Source organism: Phalacrocorax aristotelis, chromosome 1 (genome assembly GCF_949628215.1).
Source record: "Phalacrocorax aristotelis chromosome 1, bGulAri2.1, whole genome shotgun sequence".
NCBI classification, from domain to species: domain Eukaryota; kingdom Metazoa; phylum Chordata; class Aves; order Suliformes; family Phalacrocoracidae; genus Phalacrocorax; species Phalacrocorax aristotelis.
Genome location: NC_134276.1, coordinates 188,584,808 through 188,599,920, shown reverse-complemented (window position 1 = coordinate 188,599,920; position 15,113 = coordinate 188,584,808). Strand labels below are relative to the sequence as shown.

Here is a 15,113-nt window from a genome sequence, read left to right as displayed (position 1 = left end):
TATTCTGGAAATGGAAAATTTATAGTTACAAAGGTTTGGATATTTTCTAGGTGTAACTATGTCATCTGTGGCACTGCACGTAGATGGTGTAATGATCATATCAACCAGAGTCAGATGCAGTGTGTGGTGGCATGTTGAGATTTCTGTTTTGCTTTGTCCGTGCATAGCTGTTCCAGCAGGAATGCTCTAATTTTTTCTAAAGCTGATAATTTTGTTGTCTAGTGCATGAAATAAGTTGAGAAAGAACTGATGTTGGCATACTTTATCAGAATGGAATAAATTATAACACAGGTAATATCCTTTAGTTTTATGACAGAAAAGGTATTAATGTTTTACATAGGAGAAATGTTAATGACTTAACTTTCTATTTCTGTATAAGAAAAGAATATCTCTGCATTCTTTTGATTTTATTCCTTTTCCTGAGTGTCTTCTCCATCTCTCCCAGACTGGCTGCTGACCAAATTCTTTGGAAGCCTGCTCTACCTTGACCCTGTCTCATTACTGTCTGGTGATTAAACCTTCCTTTCTAGGAGCAGTAAGGTTTCCTCTCCACCCCTTCCTTTCTTCTCCATAGAAAAAGCTTTAATCACTTGTAAATTTTGTTCAGTGGCTTTCTGGCCATTATGGAATGCACAACTCTGGGTGCATTTTCGTGAGGAAGGTGGTCTCTTTCAACTAGTCGGTTCCTCTTCATTCCTCTGTTTTGCAGTGTGTCTGAGGGAGTCTTTCTTCACTTCAATTGAATGTGCAACCTTCTGAAAGTCTGAATTCCTCTGTGACGTGTCAGTATGTTTTAAATTATGTTAGTTAACTCTAATTGATAAACAGGTAACTTGATTTATAATAAGGATACAAACTTTAGTCCTTTGTAAAATACGAATTATTCGATCTTTCTAACATACCCCATGACTTTTATTTCAGATGCACGGTTCCTTAGTCATGATGGGTGTCTAGTTTCTTTGGCAAGCATATTGTATTTTTGTAATCCCATAAATATCAGGTTGCTGTGGCTTGTAACCGGCCACAGGCTTTGTGTTTAGCTGATAACACAGTCCTTGTTACCTATATGACTTTGGCTGGCTGGACTTGTCTTAGCCTGCCTGAAGATTTGTTTTAACTTTTGAAAGCATTTATCTAATGACAAAATAATAAATTATATCTACTTTATTTTAGCTCTTGCTTAGCTTTGTACAATTCAGTGGTGTAACCTTCTTTGTTATATATGTTTTGTATTTAATAGATAGTTATAACATGTAGTTATTCTGTGTAGAGTTAGCTATCTATAACTCTAGACTAAAAGAACATAGAAGAGTAAAGGCCTGTGACCATAACTGAGGCCATGAAAGTCACTGGCATGGGATGAAACTAGAGGACCCAGACCTACAAACAGCTCACCAGTGGCCAATTACTGATCATCAAATAGTGTGACCTTGAGAGCAGAATAAAACCAGTTTTAGGGGAAACAAAGAGAACAAAGAACAGATATGTGGCATACATAAAACATGTCATATATGATGAATGAAGATGTAATGTGGACTTGCAGACAAGTGAAAAAATAACAAGGTGTAAACCACATCAACAAACATAAAAATTGCTTCAAGAGGATCCTGGAGAGAGAGGAGGAAGAAAGAGGCAACAGCCTACTCCTCATGGCAAAGGACTTAGGATGCTGATAACTTGTTCACCATACACTACCTTCCCAGGTTGAAACCATTGACCTTAAGACACCAGAGGGGCAGAGCAAGGGGCAGATACTGGAAAGATTGTGTGTATATATGTCATTTTAACAGTATTTTGTTTGGAGTGTGCTAGTATCATTGTAAATGGACCAATAATAACTCTGATTAGACTCTTATAACTTTCATTAGGATTAAAAATAAGTTCCTGACTTTTCATATACAGTGTGTTCCTTTTGCTCATCACAAGATCCTGAATGTAACAAATTAGTGGGAATTCAAGCAGCCTATTCTGTAACTTCGGTGTCACTCCCCAGTAACAGTATGCATGTTCTGATTTTAGGCCCTTAATGCAGGGAGACCTAGTTTCCTTGCAAAATTAGCAGAGCTTTGAGAGAGCCATCAGAACACTTCACTGGGGATCACCTTCTTTTCACAGATTATATAAAGTCCTTATGCTCCTAACTTTAGCATTTTTACCAGATTTATCAGATGATCTGCTTCCCTTCTTGTCAATTCCCTTTTCATTTGGCAGCTGGATCCTCAATGGTAAGATTGTTAACTTGAAACCTTGGTTTTTGGAGGTTCTTCAGACTTCCTTCCCTGTGCATCTTTGCTGTGTTTCCATTCTGGTTTAGTTTCTCTCTTTCCTATTGTACCGGACTGTTTACGCCATGTAAGAGTTTCAAGTAACTTTGATCTTTAATCCAGTGTTCTTAATTATTCTGAAGAGTTGGTGGATGCATACCATTTATATTCCAAAGATGTATTTAAACTATAGGTAAAATGACAAAACCATCTTTTAAGTGTGTTCACTGAGAGATCTTCTTGGTGTTTTTGGGTATAAAAAGATGACTCTTCATTTTCTAACAGTGAATACTGTGAAATACAGAGCTCTAATACCTTTCTCGCCTTGCATGAGCAAGTACTGCAGATCCTTGACAGGTAGCTTATTTCTCAAGGTACAACTATTTTGCCATTGAGGAGGTGTTTTTGACATTTATCTCAGTTTTGAGCTAAATAAAATTCTTCAAGGAAATCTGTGACATTTGTACACAGAGAAAACTATAGTACTAATTGGATTCGAGGTCTTCAACTTTTTGTTTAGGAAACACAATAACTTTCCCAAACACCAGGCGGTGTACAATATCTGATTAATGCTGTTGTGGTTATGTGATCTGGAGCAATGGCAAATATAGGTTTCCAAGGAAACAGTGCAATAGGGGCACATGAGGGTATGAATATACATAGGTATGTATAACAATTTCTTAAAATATAAAAGAAACAAGATTGGAGGTGCCTAAAATATCCATATATGTAAGTGAGCTATATGCGACCTAGCTCTGCCCATCCAGCGATGAAAATCTTTTCACCGGCTCTAAAAGAGTCTGAGTTTTGCCTGTATCCGTTGGCACTGGTGAGGCTGCACCTTGAGTACTTGAGTGTTCAGTTTTGGGCCCCTCACTACAAGAGGGACGTTGAGTTGCTGGAGTGTGTCCAGAGAAGGGCAACAAAGCTGGTGAAGGGTCTGGAGAGCAAGTTTTTTGAGGAGAGGTTGAGGGAGCTGGGGTTGTTTAGCCTGGAGAAGAGGAGGCTGAGGGAGCAGGTCTTACGAAGAGTGGCTGAGGGAAGTGGGGTTGTTTAGCCTGGAGAATAGAAGGCAGAGGGGAGACCTTACTGCTCTCTACAACTACCTGAAAGGAGGTAGTGAGGTGGGGGTTGATCTCTTCTCACATGTTACTAGTGATAGGACAAGAGGAAATGGCCTCAAGCTGTGCCAGGGAAGGTTTAGATTGGATATTAGGAAAAATTTCTTTGCTGAAAGAGTGGTCAGGCACTGGAACAGGCTGCCCAGAGAGGTGGTGGTGTCACTATACCTGGAGGTATTTTTAAAATGTGTAGACGTGGCACTTCAGGGCATGGTTTAGGAGACGTGGTAGAGTTGGGTTGACAGTTGGACTTGATGATCTTAGACGTCTTTTCCAACTTTAATGATTCTGTGATTCTATAACTTCTAACCAATCTCCTGTACCATCAGCTGGCCACAGTGTGGTTTTTCTTCTCATCTACACCAATAATAGTTGTCACTACTTCCTAAAAGATAAGTGGATAACCACACAACAAATTCCCATTACTAAAATAATTCATGTCAATGACATTAAACACAGTCCTTAAAATAGAATGGACTTCACAGAATTTTTTCCGTGTAAGATCTGTTTATGTACCCATTTGGAGATGTGTAGGTGATCTGTTTTTCATAAGAGAATGGAAGTCTGGTTAGAGTATCATGTTCTCTGGAGTTGCCAAAATAATAAGACGTAACTGTAGGTAAGAGGAAAAAGATAAAAGTTGCCCTGCTAATTGGATTTCTGATCTCTTTAGTGCCATAGCCTGGACTGGCAGTACTTAGTACAGATTTTTCAAGCTCTGGTTTAAGAACCATCAAATTTCAGGAAAATTTATTCGGTTAAATAGTAACATGGTTGTAGGGGAAATTTCTTCCAAATCCCAAAGGACTGATGACCTTGTTGTTCAGTCTGTGTGTACATGTTATCTACTTAAGCTTAATCTAAAGTTAATTATGACTCTTCTGAGTTGTCTGTTTATCTCCAGTTGCTCAATGTATATGAAGAGTTTGCTTTTATATTCTCCTTGATCTGCATGTTGACACGTGATATGTTGTCGTAATGTTGAAGGTCAGGGCAGATGAATCTTTACAAGCTGTATCATTCTGACGCTTGCCTCAGTGTTTATATTTGAAATAACGAAAAGACATGCCTATTGTTTTTGTTAATCTCAGCTGTAATAAATTATACTGTTTGCAATCTGTTTGTATACTGTGGATATGAGTAGATGAAGTTATTTGTCCTTGCTTCTAGAGGAATAACTATTGGAAAATGGTTATACAGCCACCCTTGCATTTTGCATATCTTCTAGTAAACTTAAGAAAGATCATGATTGATTAAATCTGATGATTATTGAAAAAAATTGTAATTTCAGTAATTATGAAATTAGTGTGCCTAAGAAAAATGTTGGTTGTACTATGTTGGTTTATTAGAGCTTGTTTCTTCAGGTTTTGGATTAATAAGTTGTATCAGGTTAAGTGATGCATTGTAACGAGACTTCCACATTTCTCCCATAGCTAGGGACCATTGTGTTTGCACCTTTTCTTGCATACCAATGAAGGCAGCATTGTGTTGAAGGAATTGAAAAAATTGAAATGGTAGAAAACCTTACTGATTGACATTTCTCTAAATTGGCATTTTTCTAATTCTTTTTCCGCTTAAGACCTCAGCCCATCCCTTTTGAGATAATTTTGATCCGACGTGTCATTGTAGTTCAGTTACACATCAGTAATAATTTGCGAATGTTTATTCATGGGTGGTTGTTTTCAAGTCTTTATTGATTTCTGGATGTTGGTACCCTTCCCAAATACATAAAAAATTTGAGGTGGGTTGGCTTGGTTTTTTTGAACTTCCTGATTTTTTTTCTGAGTTCTCAGGAATGCATATATATTTGCAAATATATATAATATTTAAGAGGTAGTGATGACCATATTCTGTTTAAATGTCTTAGTCTTCCTTGTTTTTCTCTTCAGGTCTGGCAGTTTCTCTTCAGTTGCTTCATGGAGACATAGAACAAATTAGGAGAGAGTATACATCCATGTTTACCCATGGAGTATCCATAACAAGGAAACTTGGTTTTTCCAATATTATAATGCCTGGTAAGTTAAAAAGAAAAAAAACTCTCAAAAATCAACAGAAGAAAAAACTAATGAGAAATGACTTTCTTTTCAGATGCTTTCCAAATAAATACTGGATTCTAAAACTTCTTAAACTTTTCCAGAGGCTTTTACGTAAGTTTTTTTCAGATAGAAGAAAACTGTGTTCCAGTGGCCCCATTGCATTATACGTTGTATAGTTGTTATGTCAGTGTCAAAAGGGCACATGGCCATAGCAGCCTTATTTGAGAGATGGAACCCCACTTTACAGAAGTGAAGATGACTGAATGCAAGACTGCTGAGCTCTATGCAGAGAAAAAGAAAACCAGCAGAACATTACGTTCTTAGGAGCTGGTAGCTTTCTAAAAAAGGATTCACAGAATTTCACTGACACTGTGCAGCTTCTGGTTTCACCAGGTTTGTGTCTCAAAATACTGGAAATAAAGATACTGGAAATGGATAATAATAGGGATGTAGAGACTTTATTTTTATTATTTGGTATGACAAAATATCCAAACACTTAGGCACTAAGGAAGGTGGAAAGGTGGTGCCAATGTGAATGTGAAGAAGCAAATACAGGAAGAAGATTGCAGTAATATTTGTAGTTCTGTCCCTAAAATGAATTTTAAGTTTTGATGGGTTGCTGGAAATTATAAGGCAAATGTCTCTTTAAAGGAAAAGCATACTTGCAAGCAGACTAGTCTGTCATGATTATGGTGGTGTGTTGTTGCTGAGAAATGTTGCAGGGAGGAGCTCACATCTTAGTTTCGGCTGAGTCCACACACAATACCATTGCTCTCTCAAATGTAAATTATCCTCATGACTTGCAGATTTTTAATAGAGACTACCTTCTTCTGACAAAGATCTGTCTTTGCATCCCTGTGCACCTAAATCAGAAGTAAATTAAGGTTCTGAGGCAAGAACAAATAAGCTTCAATACTTCACTAATCAAGGAGGTCTTAAATAGGCATTTAAAACTCAGTAATGAGGCTCAGCTTTAGCTATGGGCATGTATTTCTCTTGAACTTCTGCCTGAAACTTGGCAACTGAGAATTCACTCTTGTGTTCTTACTGCCAATTAAACATCTGTCCTTCTGCATCCTTGATCAGTGCTACTAATCGCTTAAAACTTGCACAGAACAAAAGTTAATAAAACAGTTTTAGCATTATTATGAAAATGCTGGTGTGGCTGTAATGTTTAGAACAATAAAATCCATGAGTCAGATGCCATTTCATTTAAAGGTAGATTATATATGTATGTTTAATGGAAGTATTCACTGGAAATCTTATGGCTTATTAACTAGGTTTTATTTGTTTTATTACTGTTGGATTTGTAATATGAATCGACTGAGTGTTACAGATAATATGGCTGATAACAGTGGAGGCAGTGTTACTGAGCACACTATAACTCCCATTAAGAAACCTTTCTCCATTTATCTATGATTTAGTGACCTTCTGCTCTCTGTGTTATCAAATCTTCTAAGTTCTATAAATAGCTCTCGTATCCCATCACTTTCCAGTTGTGAAATAACGTGATGTACTAAACTGCAAAAAACATTATAGCAGAGTACTGTGTAGTCAGCTCCTGGAGGAGTTTCTCAACTCAGTTTCAAAGAATTGCTCAGGCTCAGTTTGTCCCTTTTTCATTTAAAAAAATAATATGTGGGTTCTGGTGTGCTGCTTTCTCAGCCCAAATGTATGCATACCTCAGTTTAGAAAATGTACAACTTCTATTCTGTGTTTACTAGCATAGAAGAGATTTCTCCCAAAGAGAAATAATCATCTTGCAATGACAAGTTCCAAGGGCTAACCAGAGCAGCATGCCCTAGGTACTGAAATGCCCGCAGGAACCTAGCCTTTGAAATGCTTTTTTCTTTTAAAGCTTCCCTTTCATTTTGTTTCTTTTCTAGTGTCTTTTTTTTCAGAGATAAATTAGAGAACTTCATCTTTTGCCACTGGAAATGGTCATTAATTAGATCTTATTTTATATTTTTGTTGAAAGTATGTATGTTGCTGTGGCTAATTAGCACTTAGGTTAGTGTTCTGAACCAGACTCTCTTGAATTATTCAATAGGAAATACTTCATGCTGCTAAACTACAGTATCTCTTTTATAAATGCCATATTTTGAGTCTTTCTCTTATTCTGGTATATTTAAACTCTCTCTGACCTTCATTTTTCATCATGTCAATCCTTTTCTCTTTGGAGGTTTTGCCATTAAAAGTAACTAGGACCAGCATACATGCCAAACCAGAATTTTGTTGACAATAATAATGTATGTTTTTATAAAGCAGTGCTTTTTACATCACCAGAGCCTGACAGGGTGAAGCCACAGAATGCTTTTCTCAGGACAAGGTGGAATTTTTTAATGAAGAACTCCAAGTGTTTTAGGAAATGAAGTAGATGGCTAGAAAAAAGCATATATGATTCAGAAAGGCTGTGAAATAAGTAACTTTATTCTAGCTGATAGAAGAAGGAAATGCAATGGAAGCGTTATCTTGTGAGTCTAATTAGCACTACTTAGTATACAAAATTTAGCATTTAATATTTGCAAGCATACTATACTTTTTGAGCAGTTCTTTAAGTTAGATTAATGTACATACAGGTGATGGAGTATGAAAGCCCTTTTGTATTTTTCTGTACATACTTTTACTAGCTTTTTTCCTGTTTTAGGTAGTGTAGTCTTACACAGTCTGTTTCCAAATTTGACTTATAGCATCTGTATCAGTGCATAACATCAATGATGCATATGCTTGTGTGTTCTAGCACATATGCATGTACACATTCTTTTGCACCTTTGTGGAAGATATTTAATTCCGTAAAAAAGCCCGATCCATTAGTGTGTTCTCTGGGATTTTTAGAATTGGAATAAACCCTAGCACAGCTCATTTGTCTAAATGAGGACTTACTGGAGGAGCCATAGCTCCATGCTAGGCCTGCTAGTTGTAAACAGACCCTAAACTATAGTGTGGTAAGCATCCATATAGTTGCACATCTTCCTTTCCTGTGCTTATCAGACCAGAACTGCATCTGCTTTACTTTATTTAAGCTATATTGTTCTTAATAGTGCTAAGTCTATTACTGGTAGTAGTTGTCTTGACTGCTTGGTATATTCAAAGCCAAAATCCATTCGGCATGAAACGCTAGCATGTAAAGTAAAAGAATCCTGTGTCTTTCTGTAGAATCCTTTTTCACCAAGCGGTTCAGTTAGGTCCAACCCTTACTTCCTGGAACTTGACCTACAAACCTAGTCTGTGCAGCTCTGTATATAACATCAATGATAATTCTTATTTTAAACAGCTATAGATATGATTTTGAAAGGCTTTGTATCTTGTAGAGGACAGCAGCTTGCCTCCAAATGTCTTAGTCCATAAAATATACTGTAATGTATAAGCAATTGGCCTGTTGGCTGACATCTCAACTGATATTCATGGATGGGTATCGAATAGCTATACACACCCTGTTTCAGCTTACCATCTGAACTGGTGGCATTACCGCTGCTGAGATCTGATCACCACTTGCTCTGAGTTAAGATCAGAGTTTATACTTCTTCCTGTCCATCTAAATTATTAAACTCTTATGATATTAGAAGAGGGTAAAGAATTGACAAGTCAGGACAAAGGTATTATATTGGCTGTTGTTTTCCTGGTACATGAGTTAGATGGTCTATAATGCTGGTATCTATAGCTGAGCTAGTCAGTCCTGACAGCGAAGTTCTTGGCTTTTAATCCTTCACGCTGAATTTTTTGGTCCTCTCTTAATCCTGTGATATCATTTCACAAATAACAAAGCTAAAGACTCTACATGAAGCTGCCGTATTAATTTCTGTAATGGAATTTTAATACTTCCAGACTTATATTTGTCAAACAATAAAAGTCACATTTTGTTTCTCAGTGTTCTGTCTTTTTTCTACAATTTCTGCTAATGCAACAGATAGAATGAGCTGCCCAGGATGTTGCAGCGCTTTTAAGTTTCCTACATTAAGCTTTCATGTGCTTAATTTAGGAAAAATAACTTAGGGTTTTTACCATCACATCTGCATTGCTTTGCACTTGTCAGCTTTTAACTTCATCAGATGTCCTTTCGCTGTCCAGTTAAATTTCATCAGAATCCTCTTTGAAAGCTAGTGAATATACTTATTACTCCTTCATCTGGATTATTAAATGGTCTTTTATTCTTTTTGTGTGCAAGTATATGGTCTCCAATCTTACTTTCGATTTTCAGAAGCTTTTAAAATGAAACTAGAACTGGAATCTTTGTCTTTTTATACAAATGATCTCACAAAATGCTATCCATGTGATAACATGCATTTTTCAATGATGTGATTTTGACTAGAAACATACTCCCTCTTTCAAAGCTTAGAATAAGAGTCTGGAGAGCAAAAATGTAGAGAAAGCTATGGAATCTGTTCTCTTCATCATGGTAAGTGTCTGTATCTGTCAGCGAGCTTGGACTTAAAGAGCTGTTGATTCTAGGAAAAGAAATATATGTCTGACACTTAAGCATTTTTCTCCCACGAGCAGTGGTATGAATTTTTCTAATCTTCTTCATCCTGTATGGAATACAAACAGCCTAAATTTAACACCTGCCATTGTTTGCTGTTCTGATTTCCAAGAAGCCAGAAATATGTAGTTTTAATTAGTGAAAGTAGCATTGCCTGGGTATATTACTTACACAAAATATGTTTAAGCAATATGGAGTAAAGGACACCCTGAATTTTGACCTTTCGTGAAACTGTAGTACTCTGTGGGGAATATCCTCTGCTTTTTAAATCCTATTTTAATACTTTCATTAAAGCTTTGATCATATCTGCCAAAGGAATTATCATTTCTACAAGTCACTGGAGAAAACAAAGATACTAATACATGACTACATACTTGGTTAGACAAATGCAAGGAACTATTATTTTCCTTCTCCTTCCCATTGCCTCTCTTATTTTCATGGTTCATTAGGAACTGAAGGAAAAATACAAGAGAACTATGGAAAGGGAAGAAAGGCCAGAATTTAATTGGACTTCCCTTGCTTTGAAGTGTCTGGAAGTGGAGAACAGGGAAAAGGGTCTTCTGCATTTTATAGTACTTGGAAGAGTTAGATGGTTTTCTTCTGAGCATAGAATAGTAGCAGTGATGCATGGGAAGTGTATACAAGGATAGTTATAGCTTGGAAGCCTTTCTTCAATAAATCAGGTAAAGAGCACTAGCAAACTAGCAAGTGAATGCTTTAGCTCTGTAGAAATAAATGGTCTGTCAAAATTCGGTTGGAAATAATGTCTTTATATTGCAGCTATACAGAATCAACAGGTCAAAGTTTTCTGTTAAAAAGCTTGTAAGTCTTTTATTCCCTGCTTGTTCAAAGCAATTTGGTTTATATCTCATTGTTAAAAGGAAGAGCAAAAGAAAAATAATCACAGAGCACTTGGGTCTTCTGTGGTAGATCTACAATCCATTTGAAATCTGAAGCTATTACAGTTTGAGAATCCCTCATAAAGAGTATTTAATTTGTTTAATCAGCTGTTTTCTGATGACTTTTTCTTAGGGCTTGTTGAGTTTCTGTAATAAAGCTGAAAATGCAGATAATGTTCTATTGAAAAAGGACAGTAGGGTAACTGAGAAAAGGAATCTGTTCATCTTTGCCTTTGATTTAAATGCCAAAGCTTACTTAATCCAATAGGAAAAAGGCCGTAGTGTTACCAAAGTCACCAATGCTCCTGAAATTCTAACACATGCAGAATTGTTTTAATGTTTGGCTTACATAGAGACAAGAATATCAGTGATAATAAGACCTTTTCTATTATTTATATACTGCTAGCTAGTTTTTATATTACTTTCCGCCCATCCACTGTCATATACTGAAATGCAGACACACACCCTGCGCCAAATAAGTTTTTGTGAAGTATAACCCAACGGGTCCCAGTCTGAGACCTTTTCTTTGTAGGTATGTATTTAAGCACTGAGTACAACATTTTCTCATTCTTGAGTCATGTGTGAATATTACTCATAAATAGTAATTCTTGTGAGGCTGTGAGAAGCTTCTTGTAAATAGCAAAGTTGTTTGTCACAATAATGGGGAAGTCAAGGTATTGCTATACGGGGAGAAAGCACTGAACAGACAGCTGACTGGTGCTTGTCAGTGTCTTTAAATCTGACACACGTTTACTGACAGCTTCAAGCATGCCAATGAGATTTGTCCTGTTTCTTAAAAGTGATGAATACATTCACTGATAAGCAGCCAGCCACTCTTTTGGTATCTTCTACAATGCAAAACAAAAAAGAAATTGTTTCAATAATGGGATTTCACTTCTCTACAGTGATGAAATTCTTCGTGAAATGCAGTGTGCCTGTATTTTCCTGAGCCGATCTCCTTAAGGATGCCCTTCTCTCAGATAACATCCTTCTGTACTATGATTTTCACAAATCATGCCAGATCGTTTAACTTTAATTTTTTAAATTAAATTTTTTTTAATACAATTCTGGATCCTATGTAAGAAATCAGGAAGGGAAGGCAAAAGATCAGCACAGCTGAGTAAAGACGTGCTGGTCAAACTAAAGGGCAAGAAGGACATGCACAGGCAGTGGAAGTAGGGACAGCTATCCTGGGAAGAGTATAGGGACATTGTCCAGTTATGTAGGGATGGCGTCAGGAAGGCCAAGGTGCAGCTGGAGTTGAACTTGGCAAGTGATGCAAAGAATAATAATAAGAACTTCTGTAGGTATGTCAGCCAGAAAAGGAAGGTCAAGGAAAGCGTACCCCCCTGATGAACAAGACTGGCAAACTGGTAACAACAGACAGAGAGAAGGCTGAGGTACTGAACAACTTCTTTGCCTCAGTTTTCGCTGGCCATCTGTTCCCACACCTCTCGTGGATGGACCTCAAGGCAGGGACTGTAAGAGAAGATCATGTTCAAGGCCACCTGAGGAACCTGAACGTACATAAGTCTATAGGACACAGTGAGGTGCATCCCAGAGTCCTGAGGGAATTGGTTGATATTGTTGCCAAGTCACTCTCCATGATACTTGAAAAGTCGTGACAGTCAGTTGAAGTCCCTGGTGACTGAAAGAAGGGAAACACTGCACCCATTTTTAAAAAGGGTAGAAAGAAGGACCTGGGAACTACTGACTGGTCAGCCTCACCTCTGTGCCAGGGAATATCATGGTACAGACCCTCCTAGAAGCTATGCTAAGGTGCCTGGAGGACAGGGAGGTGATTCAACATAGCCAGCGTGGCTTCACCAAGGGCAAGTTGTGCCTGACCAACTTAGCAGCCTTCTATGATGGAGTGACTACATCAGTGGACAAGGGAAGAGCTATGGATGTCATCTATCTGGACTTCTGTAAGGCGTTTGACATGGTCCCCCATAGCATCCTTCTCTCTAAATTGGAGAGATGTGGTTTTGATGTGTGGACTGTTCAGTGGATGAGGAACTGGTTGGATGGTTGCATCCAGAGAGTAGTGGTCAACAGCTCAATGTCTATGGCTGGATCATTGATGAGTGGTGTCTGTCAGGGGTCTGTACTGGGACCAATGCTGTTTAATATCTTAATCGATGACAGACAGTGGGATTGTGTGCACCCTCAAAAAATTTGCAGATTACACCAAGGTGAGTGGTGTGGTTGACTCACCTAAGGGACAGATGCCATCCAGAAGGACGTGGACAAGCTTGAGAAGTGGATCCATGTGAATCTCCTGAAGTTCAACAAGGCCAAGTGCAGGGTCCTGCACCTGGGTTGGGGCAATCCCCAATGTCAATACAGGCTGGGGGATGAAGGGATTGAGAGCAGCCCTGCCGAGAAGGACTTGGAGGTACTGATGGATGAAAAAGTGGTCATGAGCCAGCAATGTGCACTTGCAGCCCAGAAGGCCAACTGTATCCTGTGCAGCATCAAAAGAAGCATGGCCAGCAGGTTGAGGGAGGTGATTCTGCCCCTGTATTCTGCTCTGGTGAGACCCCACCTGCAGTACTGTGTCCAGCTCTGGAGCGCTCAGATGGGAAAGACATGGACCTGTTGGGGTGGGTCCAGAGGAGGGTCACAAAAATAATCCGAGGGCTGGAGCACCTCTCCTATGAGGACAGGCTGAGAGAGATGGGGTTGTTCCGCCTGGAGAAGAGAAGGCTGCGGCGAGACCTTATTGCAGCCTTTCAGTACTTAAAGGGAGACTCTAAGAAAGACGGGGACAGACTTCCTGTGGTGATAGGACATGGGGTAATGGTTTAAACTAAAAGAGGGTAGATTCAGACTAGACATAAAGAAGAAAGTTTTTACTATGAGGATGGTGAAACACCAGAACAGGTTGCCCAGAGAGGTGGTAGGTGCCCCATCCCTGGAAACTTTCAAGGTCAGGTTGGACGGGGCTCTGAGCAACCTGTTCTAGTTGAAGATGTCCCTGCTCGTTGCAGTGGGGGTTAGACTAGATAACCTTTTAAGGTTCCTTCCAACCCAAAGCATTCTATGATTCTATGAAATCATCAAAGTTCAACTGCTAAAAAGGCATTAGCAAGAGTTTAGTATTGGTACAGTACTCCAGGATTTAATCTCTTCTGCCCCTGCAAAGTGTATATATTAATAAATGCATATATTTTGATGGTTAAAGTATTTACAAGCTCCAGGTTGTGACTACTGCAAGTATGATCAACTTGTTGAAATTTAGGCTACGTGCTGGTGGTCAGTGCTATGTCACCCAGACAAAGGGCCACCTCCTTTTGAATTGAACTTTTCTGTCATGTTCCCTGTGTTTCTGTAAATTGCTTGTTCTTATAACTTCAGCTGTGCCAGTTCCAAGTTTACTGGGCTAAAAAGGGAGTGGAAGACTTCCTGCCCTTGCCTTTTATCTTCCAGTTTTGCTTGTTATTGTCAGGATATCAGATTGGATAGTAACATCATAGAATATCCTAGCGGCTAGAAGGCATAGCACGGATTGACTCAAAGGGTAGGAGACAAGATGGGTCCCTAGCCCTCTCCTCAAGTTAAAATCACCTTCTACGTGTTTTTTTGAGATTCTGCCACTGACAGTAGCTACACAGCTCTTGTCCCATTCTACAAAGTATTCTATGGAGCTTTTTTCTAAAACATTTTGCATCCACAAGGTCCTGGATAATACTGTTTTGTCTGTGCCACATCCAGAGGTTTTTCAGTCCCTACAACTGAAATTGTTTTAAGAGCTGTTCAAGTCATGTTTGGGGTATAAAACAAAGCAACTCATTAGCTTGTATTTTACAGGGATGTAAATGATCAGGAACTTTCTTGAAACCAAATAATATTTTCTGCTCTTTTCATGGTTCTAAAGGACCTGTAATTCTGAGTAAAGCTTTCAGAAAAAGCAGCTCCTAACAAAAGCTCCTAGTGAGTTCTGTGTAATTACTTTTAAATTAGTGGCTGCTGTCAGGACAGTTTAGATTTGCACACAGAGAGCTGTAACTATCAGAGATTCTATCTTGCTCAAATACAGTCAAGCTGTGTTTTGTTACAGTACTAAATAATCAAATGGGAATTTATTTCACTAGAAAGCTTTTTTTGAGAATAGTTGGCAAATTAAACTCTCTTTTCTTTCTAACAGACAGCTACCTTTGATCTTTGAGAGCTATCTTCAGCTTGAAAACCTTGTTCCATTTTTGTATGCTACAAGAAATTCTACAGTTCTAAATGCAGTTGGAATATGAGAGAAGTCTTGTTGCTATAATATCTGTGTTGCAGTTGTAACACAGCTTCCCCAGTGTAAGTTT

The 15,113-nt window shown here is 38.3% G+C and overlaps 1 protein-coding gene across 4 annotated transcripts in view; it reads left to right on the top strand.

The window, feature by feature from the left end:
• Positions 1–15,113, top strand: part of DOCK4 (dedicator of cytokinesis 4) — a 255,013-nt gene that overhangs the window by 135,685 nt on the left and 104,215 nt on the right. For all 4 annotated transcript variants that reach the window (XM_075081064.1, XM_075081063.1, XM_075081061.1 and 1 more), the window contains exon 13: positions 5,275–5,400. In XM_075081064.1, the coding sequence (XP_074937165.1) occupies positions 5,275–5,400 (126 nt within the window). The remainder of the gene's footprint in view (positions 1–5,274; positions 5,401–15,113) is intronic.